This window comes from Heterodontus francisci, chromosome 37 (assembly GCF_036365525.1).
Source record: "Heterodontus francisci isolate sHetFra1 chromosome 37, sHetFra1.hap1, whole genome shotgun sequence".
NCBI classification, from domain to species: domain Eukaryota; kingdom Metazoa; phylum Chordata; class Chondrichthyes; order Heterodontiformes; family Heterodontidae; genus Heterodontus; species Heterodontus francisci.
Window position 1 is genome coordinate 12,640,206 of NC_090407.1, and position 18,474 is coordinate 12,658,679.

At 43.5% G+C, this 18,474-nt stretch overlaps 1 protein-coding gene across 1 annotated transcript in view; it reads right to left on the reverse strand.

The window, feature by feature from the left end:
* ttc34 (tetratricopeptide repeat domain 34) overlaps nt 1-16,077 on the reverse strand; it is a 104,464-nt gene extending 88,387 nt beyond the window's left edge. Inside the window, exons 1-2 of the mRNA XM_068016761.1 lie at nt 15,887-16,077; nt 216-1,862 (exon numbers count right to left, since the gene is read on the reverse strand). Of these exons, the coding sequence (XP_067872862.1) occupies nt 216-1,807 (1,592 nt within the window). The 5' untranslated portion in view covers nt 1,808-1,862; nt 15,887-16,077. The remainder of the gene's footprint in view (nt 1-215; nt 1,863-15,886) is intronic.
* Between the last annotated feature and the right edge of the window lie 2,397 nt (nt 16,078-18,474).

Sequence of the window (18,474 nt, forward strand, 5' to 3'; positions counted from 1 at the left end):
GAGACATGGTAACAAGGAACCCCCAGTGATGGAAAGCTTTGGGAACCACTGGACAGGTAAGGCGACTTCAGACCTAAACATGTTACACCTACCACGTCATGTCTCAAAATTACTCATACCCTACATCCCAACATGTTATTTACTGCAAGAAATCCAACTTGAATGATACAGGTTTAAATGATAATGTATTGATTTTTTTTATTACGAGGCTGTACCCTTCTTTGAAAAAATAGCCTTGGTTTCCATGCTCTGCATTTTTCTTCTTCCTTAACACTTCACTGGCTGAGGGGCTGGAGGGATTTTTCTGAATGATTTTTTGTCCTTCTTCCTGCAGCACTTTATACAGGAGGCCTCGCTGGTTCCAGGGGACATACGACTTGACAAATAGCGCCGCTTCGTCCAGCCGCAGCCTACTGGCGGTGATGTAGTCTAGGGCCGTCAGGTAAGGGCTCCCGGCCAACATTCGCACCAGGCCTCGGCCGCACAGGGCCTTGACACAGCTCCCGGGGTGTGGCAGGTCGTGCTCCAGGATGGACTGGAAGTCCTCGAGGGCTTCTGTGAGGTTGCCAGCGTGCAGGTGGCAGAAGCCGCGGAGGACCAGTATGGTGTTGTGGTAGGTATTCGGATCGGAAGCGACCAGGCGTTGGCACAGCCGGAGAGAGCCCTCGGCGTCCCCGCAGAGGAGCTTGCACTCGGCCAGTCGGATCTTCAGGTCCCGCTTGGCCTCGGGCTCGATATGGGTCACCAGCTGGAGTGCTTCGAGGACGGACCAAAGGAGCTCGGCTCCCCCATCAGACCGCAGCTCAGCCCGGCAGCGTACCGCCTCCTTGTACTCGGAGAACTGGGCCTCGATAAACTGCTTGGCCCGCTCCACGACGCTGTGCGGCAGGAAGAGCTGTTCGAAATGTTTCCTGGCAAGCTCCGGGCTGCTTTCAAAGGCCGACGCCAAGTCATGAATCACCTCCCTGTTGCGGTTGCCCATGACGAAGTGGGCAGCAGCCCGGCCGACGAGGAGCGAAACCTCCTCCTCATCATGCCCCGACAGCAGCTCGAGCGCCGCCCTGCAGCTTCCCGCGCTTTCCTCAAACCGCCGCTTTTCGAAAAGACGCGTGGCGCATGTGCGATACGCGCTGACGTCATGAGGCGCCACGAGCGAGAGGAAACGGCGGCAATCGCTCAGCCGGCCGTCAACGCCGCCATTTTGTTGCCCCAGTTCGTGCAGCCACATGTAGTCACCGAAGGCTCTGATAATCTGGGGCAAGTCTTTCTTCTGCCGGGTGGTCACGAATGCCACGGTTTCCTCCTGCCGCTTGACGAATGCCTGCAGGTAGTCCACCACTCCGTTGCCCGAGTGTGTTTCGGACAGGATCCACGCCAGAGCCCTGGTAAGCAGCAGGCCCAGCGAGTGCCTTGGGTGCGCGTTGAGTAAGGCGTTACAGCGGCTTACCGCCTCCTCGTACCGTCCGCTCCTCAGCAGCGCCTCCATCTTCAGCACCGAGGCCGTCAGGTTGCTGGGGCTTAACGTCGAGAGGAACACAGCGGCCACCCCCACGCTGACGGGCGCCTTGCCCGTGGGCTCGCCGCCGGCCTGGGTCGGAACCCAGCTCTGGCTGGCGCACCAGCCCTCCAACACGGTCACCACGTCGCTCACGCCGCTCTCCCCCAAGGATTTGACATGCTGGACGGTCGCCTCGGCGCTCTGGCTGAAAGCTGTGGTATAACAGGCGGTGGCTTCGGCCAGACAACCGGTGGCAAGGTACTGGTCCCCCTTGGTGCAGAGCTGAGCGGGTTGTTCCTGTTCAGACATCACCGCGACTGAGCTGGCATCCCAGTGATTTACATGTGTGCAAGTTAATCCATACCTGGAAAAGAAAAATGCAAAATTTGGAGATTAGATCGGTAGAGACATCAACCACGGAGCAATTTTAACCTAATCCGCTGCTCGACCAACTAACAGGATCGACTATGATCCGCTCAAATTTTGTGTACTTTGAAGTCGTGGGCGACCCAAAAAGCGGCTTTCCACTCGATCGCGCGACAGTTTCCCAGCCCGTGAGTGAGATTGATTACTGATTCAGCAAGTTTAGTTTATGGAAAGATACCGTATTTGCAAGACCCGTAGTGCATAACACCACAGCACTGCAGAATAGGAAAGATCCCAGTGAGCGGGAATCAAGGGACGCCCTTTTTAAAAAAAAAACAACTGTAGATTGTAGGAGGACTAGGTTGGGATCCTGAGAAAGAACGGACTTAGAATATGAAACTTTTGAAGATTCTGAATTTCAATACAGTGAGGAGGAGGAATGCAAAGCACTTTATTTGGCGATTAGAAGGGACAGGAGATCACAGTTTACAGCATTGACCATAACGGAGACAAAGTTTTACAGCAGAGTGAGATTGGAGGCTAGAGATAAGAGGGGGAAATCGGCTATTAAACAAACTTTTTAAATGAGGAAGCCTTAATGCCCTCTGAAGCTGTTCACATGGCCAGTTGAGCTATAGAGCTAAATGTAGACCAGAGTTCTCTGAGCTGAACTCCGGGTCACTACCACAGCTTCCATGGGATGGGTTGGGAGCCTGAATTCTGACGGGGTACCTAATTTTGAACAGATCCGACATGGAAACAGAGACGTTCCTTCTCTGGCTCAATTTCTCATGAGGCAGTGGCCTTTATAACTGAGCATCAGAAGAGCGCCTTGATTCTGGATAGTGGTAATTTTATCACAGGATTGCAAGCCTGAAGCATTTACAAGATCTACCGTCTATCGGCATTAGTCAGGTAGTGAAAGACAGTGTTGCCTTCAAGACTTGTGTAGCAATCATATGTGGGAATTAATGACTGAGAACGGAACTGTCTCCAGATGACACATGATAACGGTATCACCAAAACACCACTGGAGCTTTGCAAGTCACACATTACAGGCGAGAGACAGTATTGCTGTAATCTTCCTACCTTCCACAGTAGAATCACTCCCAACTTCGCACTTTCACCCATCTTTACAAGCCAGACTTGAGGTCTTGGCTGAGTTTAAACTAAAAGCTAGCAAAGAGAACTGAAATACCCACAACAGTAATTATGTCTTGGTTAATTATATTAGTGGTGCCAACTCCATTTGAAGGAAGCACTTGTGAGTTACCTCTTTTAGTGACACTGGAGCACCTCTGTGTCAACCCTTTTGGTTTATTTAAAATAGACAACTGGTGCTGCTCCTCCTCTGCAAACTCTACATTTACAAAACAAGGTGAATGATAGCAGAAATAAAAACAAGAAATGTTGGAAATACTCAGCAGGTCTGGCAGCATCTGTGGAAAGAGAAGCAGAGTTAACATTTCGGGTCAGTGACCCTTCTTCGTGAATGATAGCAGACAAGGTTAAACTTCAAAAGGACAAATACTAACCAAAGTCAGTGTATCAGAGTCATTTGTATAAAAGGCCAGCAAACAATATGTATTTTCCAAGCACGATCGTAGCTCCCAACCAGTACATTTTATATTGGGCATTTTTAATTTAATCTACTGTTGGTATGTAGGTGAAGCTGGCAAAGCCATGTTTATTGGCCCTAGGTGCCCCAAGAGGGTGGTAATAAGCCTTCATCTTGAAAAACAATTCTACAACTGAGTAGCAGCTTGCTAGGCTACTTCAGAGGGCATTAAGAGCATGGCATGCAATAGAGGTGGCCTCCCTGAAGGATGTTAGTGAACTGGTTTGAGTTTAAATGACAATCTGGCAGCTTTAAATTGTGGGCTGACAGGATGAAAAATAACAATTTACCAAATATACTGAATGCAGTCTCTCAAATTGTGGGATTTTAAACTCAAGACCTCTAGTTTGCTAGTCCCGTAGTTAGCCTGCCTCTTTATTGTAAGAGATGGGCAATCTCTGGAAGACAGGATAATGGGAGAAACTAAAGGGGTTTCATAAATTTAGACATTTCCATATAGGAGGTGGCCATTCAGCTGGTTATGCCTGTGTTGGTGCTAACTCCACATTGCAGATATTAATTCAAATCTCTTTGCCTGTTCCCTTTAAAACTGAAGCTATATTGAATGATTGATTCGACTGAATTGGGCACTGGTAGTAATGCACGTCATATCCCGATCACATTTTGTGTGGAAACAGCAGAATGCTTCTAGTACTTTTTTTGGCCTTTGTACCCCAGGCCTTTTTATTTTGTTGAGGGAGCCTTTATTCCCCCAGGTCCCCTTTTATGTGTATTTTAAATAAAACCAAGAAATAAAACTTAAGTTAAAATTCAATTTTCCACCCCTGTAGCGCCCATTGATTATGGAAGGCCTCAAGTGAACTGGCAGATACCACATGCTCCCTCTCAAGGGACACCCAGGCATGAACGTAACCTCATTAGAAGGGCAGTCAGTCAGGGTGAACACACCCTGATGGCTTGCTGCCTGGACCAGTGAATTGCCACCTTGGTCAGGCCCAGGAGCAGACTGACAAGGAGATCCCTGTCCCGCTCCCCCTCCCCTCCACACTGGGTGTCCAAAGATCAGGAATGTGGGGCTGAAGTGCAGCTAAGACTTGAGCAGCGTCCTTAAATATTCAAAGAGGGGTTGCAACCTCCATATAAATTTGAAATATGGACTTGTCCAAGCTTCTAGTACCAACGGTCACTAATTAACTGATAAACATAAACTTGCTCTATTTGAAATCATTTAATAATTCAATCGAACTAAATAAATCAATTGATCTTTGAGGAAGTAGGTGTCAACAGTAGCAGTCTTTCAGGTAAGACATTTAAACAGAGGCCCTATCTGCTCCCTTAGGTGGTTGGAAAAGATCACATGGTACTATATCGATGAAAGCAGGGATGTTCTCCCTGATGTCTTAACCAATATTTACCCCTCAACCAACATTGGTTAAACTGATTATCTGGTCTCTGTATTGTTTTGTTGGGGACCTTGTGTGCAATGTTACATTTCCTACAACTGTCTAGACTTCAGAACTATGTAATTGACTGTGAAGAGCTTTGGGATTGAGATCATGAAAAGCACTATATAAATGCAAATTTTTAAACTTCAGTAACATCATAACTTGTGGACACTGAATTCTGTTTGCTTCCCATCCTTGTTGTATTACAAACATATGAAATTGATGAGCAGGAAAGGACCAGCTTGTCCATCAAGCCTACTCCACACTGTGATGCCTCAACCATCATGGCGAACATGCCCCTCTTTCTCTTTCCCCCCCCCCAAACCAGCAATACTGCTAGGAGAGGCAAAGAAAACTCAGATTCCTGTCTGACTCCTTCATGTGATTGAAACCAGTCCAGGAGATCACATAAATCAAAACATACAAACACACGAATTAGGAGCAGGGGTAGGCCCTCAGGCCTGCTCCGCCATTCAATAAGATCATGGCTAATCTGGTTGTAACCTCGACTCCAAATTCCTGCCTACCCCCAATAATCTTTCAGCTCCTTGCTTATCAAGAATCTATCTAACTCTGCTTTAAAAATATTTAAAGAGTCTGCTTCTACTGTCTTTTGAGGAGGAGCATTCCAAATACTCATGATTCTCTGAGAAACAATTTCTCACCTTTGTCTTATATGGTCGACCCCTTATTTTTAAATCGTGACCCCTAATTCTAGATTCTCCCACAGGAGGAAACATCCTTTTCACATCCACCCTGTCAAGACCACTCAGGATCTTACATGTTTCAATCAAGCCGCCTCTTACTCTTCTAAACTCCAGCGGATACAAACCTAGTCTGTCCAACCTTTCCTGAGACAACCCACCCAGGTATTAGTCTAATAAACCTTCTCTGAACTGCTTCCAACACATTTACATCCTTCCCTAAATAAGGAGACTAATACTGTACACAGTACTCCAGATGTGGTCTCACCAATGCCCTGTATAACTGAAGCGTGACCTCCCCACTTTTGTATTCAATTCCCCGCGCAATAAACGATAATGTTCTCTTAGCTTTCCTAATTACTTGCTGAACCTGAATACTAACCTCCTGCAATTCATGTAGGACACCCAGACCCCTCTGTGTCTCAGACACTTGTCTTAGTGTTATGTTTATGCATATGTTAAAAAATAAGGAGTTTGCAAAGTTAAAATATCTGACCTATATCATACAATAAACAGCGTATACAATACAGTCTGTCTACACAGCAACGCCACCCAGCAACACACTGACAGCTCCTGACACTGACACAAATGTTCTTTCCAAGACAAACAATTAGATAAATTTTCACAGCAGCTTAATCCAGTCATCTTGTCTGCTGTTCTGGTTTAAATGGCACTGAAACGGGAACTTCAAATGCAATGTTACTTATTTAAAAAAACTTACTTATATAATGCATTTACCGTATTAAAACACCCCGAGACATTTCATAGGAGGTTATTAGATTTAATATAACACCAAGCCACATAAACAGACATTAGGACAGATAACCAGAAATTTGATCAAAGAGGTAGCTTTTAAGGAATGTCTTAAAGAGTGAGGCAGAGAAATTTAGGGAGGGAATTCCAGTGCTTGGGTCCCAGACAGTTGCCAGTGATGTGATTGAGGAAGTGCCAGAATTGGAGATATGCAATATTTTTGGAGGGTTGTAGGGTTACAAAGATAAGGAATGCAAGGCCATGGAGGGATTTGAACATATTGAGAAATTTAATTGAGGCGTTGCTGGATCAGAAAGTACAGGGTAATGGGAATAACAAGACTTGGCGCAAGTTAGGATATGGGCAACAGAGTTTTGGAAGAGCTTGAGTTTACAGAGGGTGGAAGATGAAAGTTCAGTCAGGGGAGTTGGAATAGTTACATCTGGAGTTAAATTCAGAGCACCCTCAATGCAGTTGACAAGCAGATTTGTACCTGCAGCTTAAAGCTGTCCTAGTTCAGCGCTCCAAGAATCTTAGGCTATTGGAGATGCAGCAACAAAAAACATCACGCTGGTGCAGGGAGTGACCTCCTGAGGCACATTTGCCTGACCTTATCTGCAAAGTCCTGATGCTGCGACTAAATACAGTGTAAGAGCAAAGAATAAACCTCAAGTCAGTAACAGTATTGTCCACTTGTGTGTACAATAGCACATCATTTTCACTAACCTTCATAGCCATGGTAGGGAAACAATAAAATTTGGACAAACACCAAAGAATCTTTGAGTTAAAAAGGAGCCAGATCCTTCAATTAAAGATAAAATCACAAGCATTTTCTTAAATTATCAAATATTATAATTAATATGGGGCACATTTTCATGAAAAAGTGTTTGACAAATTTGTTCACTGAGGAAGAGCCAAAAAAGCAGCCATTCGTGTCATTCAGTATGTCGAGAAAGTTTGTTACACTTTCTCAGACACTATCACTTTAAATTTTGCTTGCTATTACTGTGCTGATACATATGGACCTTCTTTCAGTTAATCTCCACCTCCAATTAAAATCAGTTTGCCAGATGTTTTGTAAAGACAATGCCCCCAAATGCATTCTTATATTTTAAGACCTCCCTCAAAGAAAACTGGAACTAATAATCTAGTTTAAGAAAACTTTAAGGCCTTGTGTCTTAGCTCCTGGATGGCCAACTAGGAAAAAAATGCTTTCTTCTTTCTCAATTTTTTCCATTCTTTTCCCAGTAGCATGGACTGCCAACTTGGGGAATGGTTCTTCATCCACCAGTCTCCAGAATCTCAAGTGATTGCTCATCATGCAAGGGACTAGAAAGTGAATATGGGCAGACTATTCAACTGTGGAGACGATCACAGCTCAACTTAATCCTGTTCACAATTGATGTTTGCATTTGCTTTCCAGCCAGTGGAATAAGGAGTCTGGATAAGGACCAGGACCACAGATAGTGACCAACTAACTGAGGGCATGTAGTCCCAGATCTAGCTCTCTAACTGCTTCAATGAACGAGGTCAGATCTCCTACCAATTGTGTCTGACCTAGTACAACACTATATTTAGCCATTTGCCCATTAGCAGGACCCTGTTTCCAATTGTTTATTTAATGTGCTCATATGTTAAATGAGTACCTCCAATCACAATATACATCTTCAAACAACTATAACAAAAGCAAAACACTGCAGATGCTGGAAATCTGGAAAAAATACTGAAAAGACTTAGTCAAGCAACATCTGTGTCAACAAACAGTAACAGGTCAATAAATGGAACAATTCACCTTCTGAATCGCCATGGTTAAATTGTACTAGTTAACTTTTACAGTTGTGTTATATCTAGATTATCGTGCTGAAGTGATTTTTTTTTTAGGGTATGACAATGTCAAGTGTTTTGCTTTTTTAAATCTAAGAGGTCTGTGTGCCTTTCAGACTGAGAAAAAAGGACTTTGTGAACACTGAATGCTGACTTTGTGTTTGAAGTGTGCAGGCTGTAAAACTTGTATTCAAGAAACAGGAAGATTTATGACTGTCTTGTGACTTGATTGTTGCAAGGTTTCAGTTTTGCAGTGTGAAACAGACCAGGGAGCTGGGAGCAGCTGGCAGGGTACTGTGGCTGTGATTTTCTAATAGACTAGAGAAAAGACCTACTCTCTCTGCAACAGAAGCTTTTCATCTCTTAGAATGAAATACTACATTTGAGGTGTGGTTTTGACCTGCCTGAAGAGAAAGGACCCAAGAAAAGAAGAGTTGCTACACTCTGTGGAGGAACACAGCTTTGGAGAAAGGCAGCCTTGTGTTTCGGGTGTGGCAGATTGCTGTTGCCTCCAGTCTCAAGAATCCCTGTCTCAAGAGTGAGTCCTGTTACTTTGTGTTTATGGGAGATCCTGAAATCTCAGTTTCAACTGTTAGACTGCTACTTAGAATTCCAAGTTGACCTGTTTTACACATTTTTGCTGAAAGATCTGTGATGCCTGCTGCAGACGGATTGCCTTGAACACCTACTCATCACAGACTGTTCATTAATGTCACCTGGAGAGACTAAGTGGCATCCGACTATTTGACTCAGGGACACCTCACCGATCCAGAAATCTCCTACCAGACTATGACAACTAATTATTTTATTATTCCTAAGAAACAGTTGTATTTTAAAACCGGTTAACTATTGGTTTTTGAATGTATGTGTGTGTAAGAGGGTTAGGAGAATAAGGAGTTATAAAATCTTTTCATACATATAGATTTCTCATTCTTGTTTAAAACTTAGTTTATTAATTAATTTTGTTTAAAGAAACTTGGTTTGATGTGCTTTATTCTGGGGATAAATAAAGCGTTTAATTTTTTTTTTCAGTAGGTGGGAAATTTACTAATATGCTGTGACCTGTGGAGCAGTGGGACTGAACAGTGCATTACTCCTGCCTTGGTTGTAACAACAGATCAGGCTGGTCAGCAAGGTATACGAGTGGGGTGAGATGATGCCCCAGTTCAAACAAGTGGATATTTCGATGATGCTGTATCACGTAGGTTTCTGAGTTTGTACTCCTGATTGCACGCTGAAAGAGTTTGAGCCATACCATCAGTATACTTTTTCACAATTAGTTGGAGGGATTGGTGTGTATGTGTGAGGGGAGGGGAATGTTCTTGAGCTAACAAGAGAAACGAGAAGTGATGAGGCCGATTATAATGAAATATTTGAATCTATTTAGCCACCTAATCACGCCACCAAAACATTTCAGTCACTACACAATGAACAAATTTTTGAAGCGTCACTGAAAGATTAGTTAATCTGTTTTTCGGGGGGGGTGGGGGGGCGAGTGCTGGTGGTTAATTTGCTCAATATCCTCCTCGATTATTAGACTTGGCTACCAGGAGAACCCTGTTCAAATTGTGTCACGGGATTTTTAACATCCACCAAAACCAGCAGACAGTACCAATTTAATCTCTAATCTGAAAGGCAGTATATCCAACAAAGCTACACCAAAATATCAGCCGAAATTACAAGCTCAAATCAGGAATGGTGTTTAGAATCCAGAAACTTCTAACTTGGAGGTTGTAGTGCTACTAATCAGAGCTAAACTGACACTTGGGAGGGTGGGAGAAAGAGGAAACTGCAGTGATTACGGCAAGTTCTTACTCTGCTGTCATGTGAAAAATGTTCAAGTTGTCTCCTTTTAACAATAGTATAATTTTATCTCTCTTTCCCCCCCCCCCCCCAAGTAGCACGATTATCAAAGGAAAAGTCATTCAAAATGCTGTTTTCTCTTCCATTCTCACCGACTGAGGCCCCGTCCCCATTTCCACAGAGGATCCGCTCCTGTTTACTGCATACCTAGTCTTATTACTGTCTGTGCTTTATTCCCATCAGGCTGATCCTGATCATGTGATGGAACCCGAACCAATTATAAATAGCAAGCCAGTCTTAATCAGTGTTAAAGTTAACGCTACCAACTTATTCCAAACTTTCACCAACCCCATCCAATGCAAGGCATACATGCTAAATATTTAACTAAATATAAAAATAAAATCACATTTGACATAAAATAGCGAGTTTGTTCATAAATATATGTTGGGCCTTGATGGGGTGTGAAACTTGTATATAAATGTATATGCCCTTCACTGTAAAGTTCAAATAATGAGGGTAAGAGCAGGGAGGTTATGATGGAGCAGTATAAAACACTAGTTAGGCCACAGCTGGAGTACTGTGTAGAGTTCTGGGCACCACTATAGGAAGGATGTGATTTCACTGGAGAGGGTGCAGAGGAGATTCACTGGGATGTTGCCTGGGCTGGAGCATTTCAGCTATGAAGAGAGACGGAAAAGGCTGGGGTTGTTTTCCTTAGAGCAGAGAAGGCTGAGGGGAGATATGATTGAGGTATACAAAATTATGAGGGGCATTGATAGGTTAGATAGGAAGTAACTTTTTCCCTTAGTGGAGGGGGTCAATAGATTTAAGGTAAGGTGCAGGAGGTTTAGAGGGGATTTGAGGAAAAAAAATTTCACCCAGAGAGTGGTTGGAATCTGGAATGCACTGCCTGAAGAGGTGGTAGAGGCATGAACCCTCACAACATTTAAGAAGTATTTAGATGAGCATTTGAAACGCCATAGCATACAAGGCTACGGACCAAGTGCTGGGAAATGGGATTAGAATAGTTAGGTGCTTGATGGCCGGCACAGACACGAAGGGCCTGTTTCTGTGCTGTATAACTCTGAGTCTATAAGTAATGTCTGTTCAGATGCTATCATTTTTTCATTCCCTTTTTAATGCAGACATTAGCACTTGAATAGCACATTCTACAATATGATGGAATTATGCGCAGATTCTCACAACAGTAATTAACTTACCAACCGTTAACTTACAGAGCAGTGACCACCACTCTACCCCACCCCCAATCCCTCCTCCCTCTTTTCTGCACATAAACTTGGATGTATATGAAGGTAACATTCTTGATATTTTTTCTCTGAGTGAAAGGAGTTGACCGGGATGCTTTGCATAATTTGAATTTACTGTTTGAGGGAGAGTTCTATCTTTTGCATTGGCAGGGAACGTAGGATTCTTAGGTGACAGGGCGTCAGTTAACAAAACCAGTGAGCTCACCCATTGAAATCAGAGATTCAAGATTGCTCTCAACCTCATGGAGCCATGTTGCAGAATACGAGTAATTTGAATCAGCTGATTTTAATGCAGGTGGAGGGGCTTGTAACATTAACTGCAGAAAAAAAAATCTCCCTCGCTTCATTTTAAACAAGGTTAATGAAAAGGAGAACAGAAAGTGCTGAAAATACTCAGCAGGTCTGGCAGCATCTGTGGAGAGAGAAACAGAGTTAACGTTTCAGGTTAGGCAAAAGTTAGAAACGCAGCAGTCTTTAAGCAAGTGAGAGGGGGTAAGTAGAACAAGAAGTAAGGACTGTGATAGAGCGGAGGGGAGGGAGGTTAAATGGCAGTGTTACGACCAGGTGAGGAAGGGATCTCTGGCTGCCCTCTGGTATGGCTGTTACAGGGTTTAACTTTTAAAAAGACTGCTTTTAGCATCCCCTCAGTGAGTCCTTGCTCACTGCTCTCTAATTGTAAAGGAACCAATGAGACAGGCTTTCTCAGGTTTATACAAGAAAGTTGTAAGCTTATTAACCTTAACACTCTAAAATATGCTATGCAACAATACTAACATGCATACGCGATAAACACAAATAGATACAGAGGAGGAGAAAGAATTAACGGGGGAAGGTTTGAACTAGTAGATGGAATTCAGTTACTGTTTCTTTAGTTTTGCTGTGAAATCTTTGATTGAAGTTCAGTCTTACAGCTCTCATTGGGGCCCAGTGCACACTTTCAAACGTGCTTCGCTGGTACCAGAAGGCTGCAGGGTTTAGTTTAGTTTAGAGATACAGCACTGAAACAGGCCCTTCGGCCCACTGAGTCTGTGCCGACCATCAACCACCCATTTATACTAATCCTACACTAAATTCCATATTCCTACCACATCCCCACCTGTCCCTATATTTCCCTACCACCTACCTATACTAGGGGCAATTGCTAATGGCCAATTTACCTATCAACTTGCAAATCTTTAGGCATGTGGGAGGAAACCGGAGCACCCGGAGGAAACCCACGCAGACACAGGGAGAACTTGCAAACTCCACACAGGCAGTACCCAGAATTGAACCCGGGTCGCTGGAGCTGTGAGGCTGCGGTGCTAACCACTGCGCCACTGTGACGCCCAGACGGGGTCTTCTGTCTTGAGGCTTAAGTTACTTCCATGGGTCCCTGGAACTTTGCATGAGAGTAAGAGACAGAGGGAGAGAGAGAGACCTTGATTCTCTTTGATCTTTAAAATTGCAGTCTGTCTCAACTTTTTTGTGATGCACAATTCAGTCAATTCCCAGGTTGGCCAGCAGGTTAGTCATGTGACTAGCTCTTTGTTTAACCCAGTATCACCTCCAAGAGTTGTTCATCAAAGCTTACTAGACACACTTGCGGGGAGGGGGGTTGGTGTGGTGCTGGCTCTTACATGGACAGTGACTCTCAATGTCGTTTGATCATCAATATTGACAAAACCCATCTGGCTAATTGAATCAGGGAGCACTCTTATTGTCTCTCTAGGCAACTGTCCCTCAGAATGCAAATGTGCAGCCATGTTTTCAGCTATTTTAAAACAAGTTATGTTCAATGTCCAGTACAAGTTCAAATCGTGTTCCATATGCCAAAATTAATGTTTCCATTTGGCAGGTGTGGTTTCTGTTCTAACAGATGTTATGAAACAGAATGCAAATGGAGTGCTAAATAGTTGTAGCAAAAGACAAAGATAAGTCCAGAGAGAGTAATAATGGCAGAATAATGAACAGGTCTGTATGAAAGTAAAAACACTAAAAATAAGTTTAAGACTAGCACATGGTTTAAAAATAAAATTTGAAAATTTATATGTAAATAAAAATAATAAACAAAAAATAATGGTGCTCATGGTCTGAAATTGTTGAACTCAATAGTGAGTTCTGACGGATGTAGAGTGCCCAATGGGAAAATTAGGTGCTGTTCCTCAAGCTTGCATTGATGGTCACTGGAACAGTGCAGCAGGCCGAGGACAGAAATGTGGACATAGGAACAAGGTGGAAAATTAAAATGGCAAGCAACTAGAAGCTTGGGATCATGCTTGCAGACCAAGCGAAGGTGTTCTGTAAAGCAGTCACCCAATCTGTGTTTGGTCTCCCCAATATAGAGGAGACTGCATTGTGAGCAGCAAATACAATATACTAAATTGAAAGAAGTAGAAGTAAATCATTGCTTTACCTGGAAGGAGTGTTTGGGGCCTTGGATGGTAGAAGAGAAGGTAAAAGGACAGGTATTACACCTCCTATGATTGCATGGGAAGGTGCTGTGGGAAAGGGAAGAGGTGTCAGGGTGATGGAGGAGTGGATTGGGGTGTCGCGGAGGGACACACACTTTTGGAATGCTCACACAGAAATTAAGAGCAGGAGTAGGCCCTTTGAGCCTCCTCTGCCATTCATTATGATCATGGCTGATCATCCAACTCAGTAGCCTGTTCCCGCTTTCACCCCATACCCTTTGATCTCTTTAGATCCAAGAGCTATATCTCACTCCTTGAAAACATACAATGTTTTGGCCTCAACTGCTTTCTGTGGTAGTGAATTCCACAGGCTCACCACTCTGGGTGAAGAAATTTCTCCTCATCTCAGTCCTGAAAGGTTTACCTTGTATCCTTAGACTATGACCCCTGGTTCTGGACTCCCCCACATTCGGGAACATCCTCCTGCATCTACCCTGTCAAGTCATCAGAATTTTATAGGTTTCTATGAGATTCCCCCTTCACTCTTCTGAACTCCAGCGAATATAATCCTAACCGACTCAATCTCTCCTCATATGTCTGTCCCACCATCCTAGGAATCAGTCTGGCAAACCTTCACTGCACTCCCTCTATAGCAAGAACGGGAGGGGAAGATGTGTTTGGTCGTGGCAGATGATCTTTTGGCATGGAGGCTGGTGGGTGGAAAGTGAAGACAAGGTGAACAATGTCGCAGTTCTGGGAGGGAGGGGGAAGGGGTGAAACCTCATTATTACAATAGGATGACCTGTTGCACTCTTGAGTCTATATCTCACCTTTTAATGTGGTTGAGATAGGTTTTAAAGGCTTTTGATGGAGGGAAAGGGGGCAACGTAGTTTTTAGCAGGGAATTCAAAAGAGCACGGGTAGAGTTACTAGTATTGGCTATTAATAGTGAAGAGGAGGAAGTAGTAACCCAGGGTGGAGTTGAAGGTTGGGTCGACGGCACTCAAGCAGTGTTTAGCGAGATGGGGGAAATTTGAAGTCAAGGGCTTGGAGGACAAATAAAGCTCGGCAAGGATCGGGGTGAGGAATTTTGAGAGCGAGGACTCGGGGGATGATCATTAGAGGAAATTTACCTGGGGACTGGTGAAAGGGTGGGCAGTAAACGACGGCCTTTGTCCAATCTCACTAGATTGTACCTCATGCATATGTATCCCTATTCGTTTTTTACACTGTTAGGATACGACAGAGGTGCTTAATTCTAAAGGGTGATTTGTATTTGGGTGCAGAAAGTTGCTGATATAATTAAATAGTTTATATTCAAGCTTTCGAGCATTGTACACTCTTCACCAGCTACGTAGGCCCCTGTGTGTTCGAAGTGCCTAATCGGGCTAATTAAATACAGCCAATTCACATAAATATGAGAAATTACAAATTGGCTCCAAGTCAGAAGCCACTTTGCAACTCATCCATTTTAATGAGTATTTACAAAAAGCAGCATTACATAAAATCCCTTTATAAGCACAGAATGGTTGTCATATGATTGATAAATCTTTTAAACTGTTACACAGAAATTAAATAAGCAGCATTCATGCTTTTAACAGCATCGATACTGGAGAGCGGCTCTTTGCCAGGGGCGCACGGGATCACAGAATTACTGCGTTCACCTCCCATTATGTTGCTCATGGGCAAAGTTTGTAAAATATTTACTAAATTAGACATACTGTAAAATATTTGAATTTTAGCTAGCTGTCATATCAAGTGTATGTATGTGTATGCCCTGCTGGTTTTTCTAACTTTGAGGAGCAGCTGGGTATTTAAACACCGGACGATCTGGAGAGACGCACAATTGCCCTCAATTTGCATAATCGCTAGTTGATGTCAAGATGTGTCTATTCAAAGCAGGAGAACCTTATCGGGTTAAAGGGACAGACCAGATTTCACACAGCTCCAGCTGAACAGTACAATAATGAGCATTACACGGTCTAATGGCCACCCTCCTTAAAGCAGAATATTCACCGAGCAGCAGTAGTGCTAATACATTGCCTGTTATTCCATTGCTCCCTTGCCTACACTAAGCAAATTAGTAACTCCCCATTTATATCCGTTATGTCTGGGTAACCGGTTTCTGATTAGAACTTGTATCAATGAATAGTATGTCAATGGGATTGTTTGATTTGACGTTATCTCCATTTGAACAGGGTGTCGTTTCTGCAGTCCAATTGCAGTTGCTAAGTTTTTAAAAAAATAAATACTTACCTCTTTGGATCAGATCAGCTGAGGGTGTTTAAATTCCATCGACATGAGGCTTTCCTGGACAGGCTCCGCCTTTATCTTTTGAAGCTGCGTGCAACGTGTTTTTGTTTTTTTTAAATTGCAGACTTCGGACTCGATTCCGGAGCTAATCCGATGTAAGGTGCCTTGCTACCGGGGGTTTTCCCTGTCGCGCGTTGTAACCCCTTTCGCTCCGATACATAATTGCAACCAGCCAGCTGATCGATTTCAGCACCACGTGCCTGTCGTTGCCTTGGCTACAAATAAACACAAAGCTGCGCTGGCTTTCCTGGCTGAGCCAAGTTGAGGGTCTGCCATCAGAATCCTAATGGAACAAGATCATAGTCTCTATAATTAAATAATGACAACTCATCTTCCTCTATAGTTACATTGGTCGATGAAAGAAAAGAACAGGGATGAATAAATATAGCGCCCTTCACAACCTCAGGACATCCCAAAGCACTTTGCAGTCCTTGAAATATTTTTGAAATGTAGTCACTTCTAATGTAGGAAACCTGGCAGCCATTTTGCACACAGCAAGGTCTCACAAATAGCAATTTGATAATGACCAGGTAATTGTTCCGAAGAAGGGTCACTGACCCGAAACGTTAACTCTGCTTCTCTTTCCACAGATGCTGCCAGACCTGCTGAGTGATTCCAGCATTTCTTGTACTTGTTTCAGTGATGTTGGGTGAGGGATAAATATTGGCCAGGTCACAGGGGAGAGCTCCCCTGCTCTTCGAATAGTGGCACAGAATATTTTACGACCATTTAAGACGGCAGATGGGGCTTTCATTTAACGTCCAATCCAAAATATGGCACCTCTGACAGTGCAGCACTCCCTCAACACTGCACTGGAGTGTCAGGCTATACTTCGTGCTCAAATCCTTGGAGCCTTGGAGTAAGCCACATTCACAACTTTCTGGCTCAGAGTCAAGTGTGCTACAAACTGAACCACAGCTTGGTTTTAAAAAAATGAAAAATGACAGTTATTGCCTTCCCATGGCCTCCTGAAAGTGCTGACTCATTGGATACAAGTTCCATAGAAGCCTTCCTTCCAGTATCTCTTCCAAGTTCCCATCAGACATGCGTCCTTGAAAACTACTGCCACATCTCCAAACTCCCTTTGCTTTCTAAAATCCTCCCAAATTTGTGCCAATCTTTCCTGGAACTCCAATCAGGTTTCCACACGGCCACAGTACCGAAACTGTTCTTATCAAAGTCACAAATGACATCCTATGCGACTCTGAGAAAGGTAAGCTACCCTCTTCATCTTTCGTGACCTGTCTGCAGCCTTTGACAAGGTTGACCATCCATCCTCCTCCAACACCTCTGCACTGTCTTCCATCTGGGTGGAACTACACTCACGTGGTTCCATTCTTATCTATCTAATCATACCCAAAGAATCAGCTGCAATAGATTCTCTTCCCACTCCCACAATTACCTCTGATGTCCCTCAACAACCTATCCTTGGCCCCCTTCTATTTCACATCTACATGCTGCTCTTTGGCAACATCATTCAAAAACACAACACCAGTTTCCATGTATAGGCTGATGACATCCAGCTCTACATCACTGCCACCTCTCTTGACCCCTGCACTGTCTCTAAATTGCCAGACTTCTTATCTCACATCCAGTATTGGATGATCAGAAATTTCCTCCAATTGGGAAGACCGAAGCTATTCAGTTCCTGCCTCAAAATCCACTCCCTCGCCACTGACACTATCCTTCTTCCTGGCAGCTGTCTGAGGCTGAATCAGACTGTTCCCAATCTTGATGTCCTATTTGACCACAAGATGAGCTTCCATGCATGGAAAAGAAGGGTCACTGACCCGAAACGTTAACTCTGCTTCTCTTTCCACAGATGCTGCCAGACCTGCTGAGTGGTTCCAGCATTTCTTGTTTTTATAACAGGTACTTTATATAGGCACAGTGTGCTAGCATTCGCTGTCTAGATTCACAGGTACAGTTGGGAAAGGGCAAATGGAGAATATCTGTGGTACTGTGAAACAATATGACTCTTTGGGGTGGGTTTGGGAGGGGAAAAGAGGGAAACTAAACTGCATTTTAAAAACATAGACACAAGTGCCATTCTCATATATCACACAACAGATTTTATTGCAATGCTGTGTATGCTTCTCTGTAATCCACGGTACATTAATATAAACCTACTACAATGATGTGACAACCAAGCAAAATACATTTTTGTATTATAAATATCCAAAGTGAATTTGAAGCTTATAATTTAATGTAGGATTTACATGGCATTAAGATGGCAGAGTAATGTAACAATAGAGTTCTGACCAAAGGTCATTGAAATGTTAACTCTGTTTCTCTCTCCACAGATGCTGCCTGACCTGTAGAACATTTCTGGCATTTACTGTTTTTATTTCAGATTTCCAGCATCCACAGTATTTTGCTTGTGATGTTAAAGGGACAGTGTAACACATTAAAGGGATAATGTAACATGATATTAAAGGGGCAGCATATCACATTATAGGGGCAATGTAACACATCATTAAAGGGGCACTATTCTTTGTGAACTAAGAGAGTGGAGCTTAAGCCACTTTATA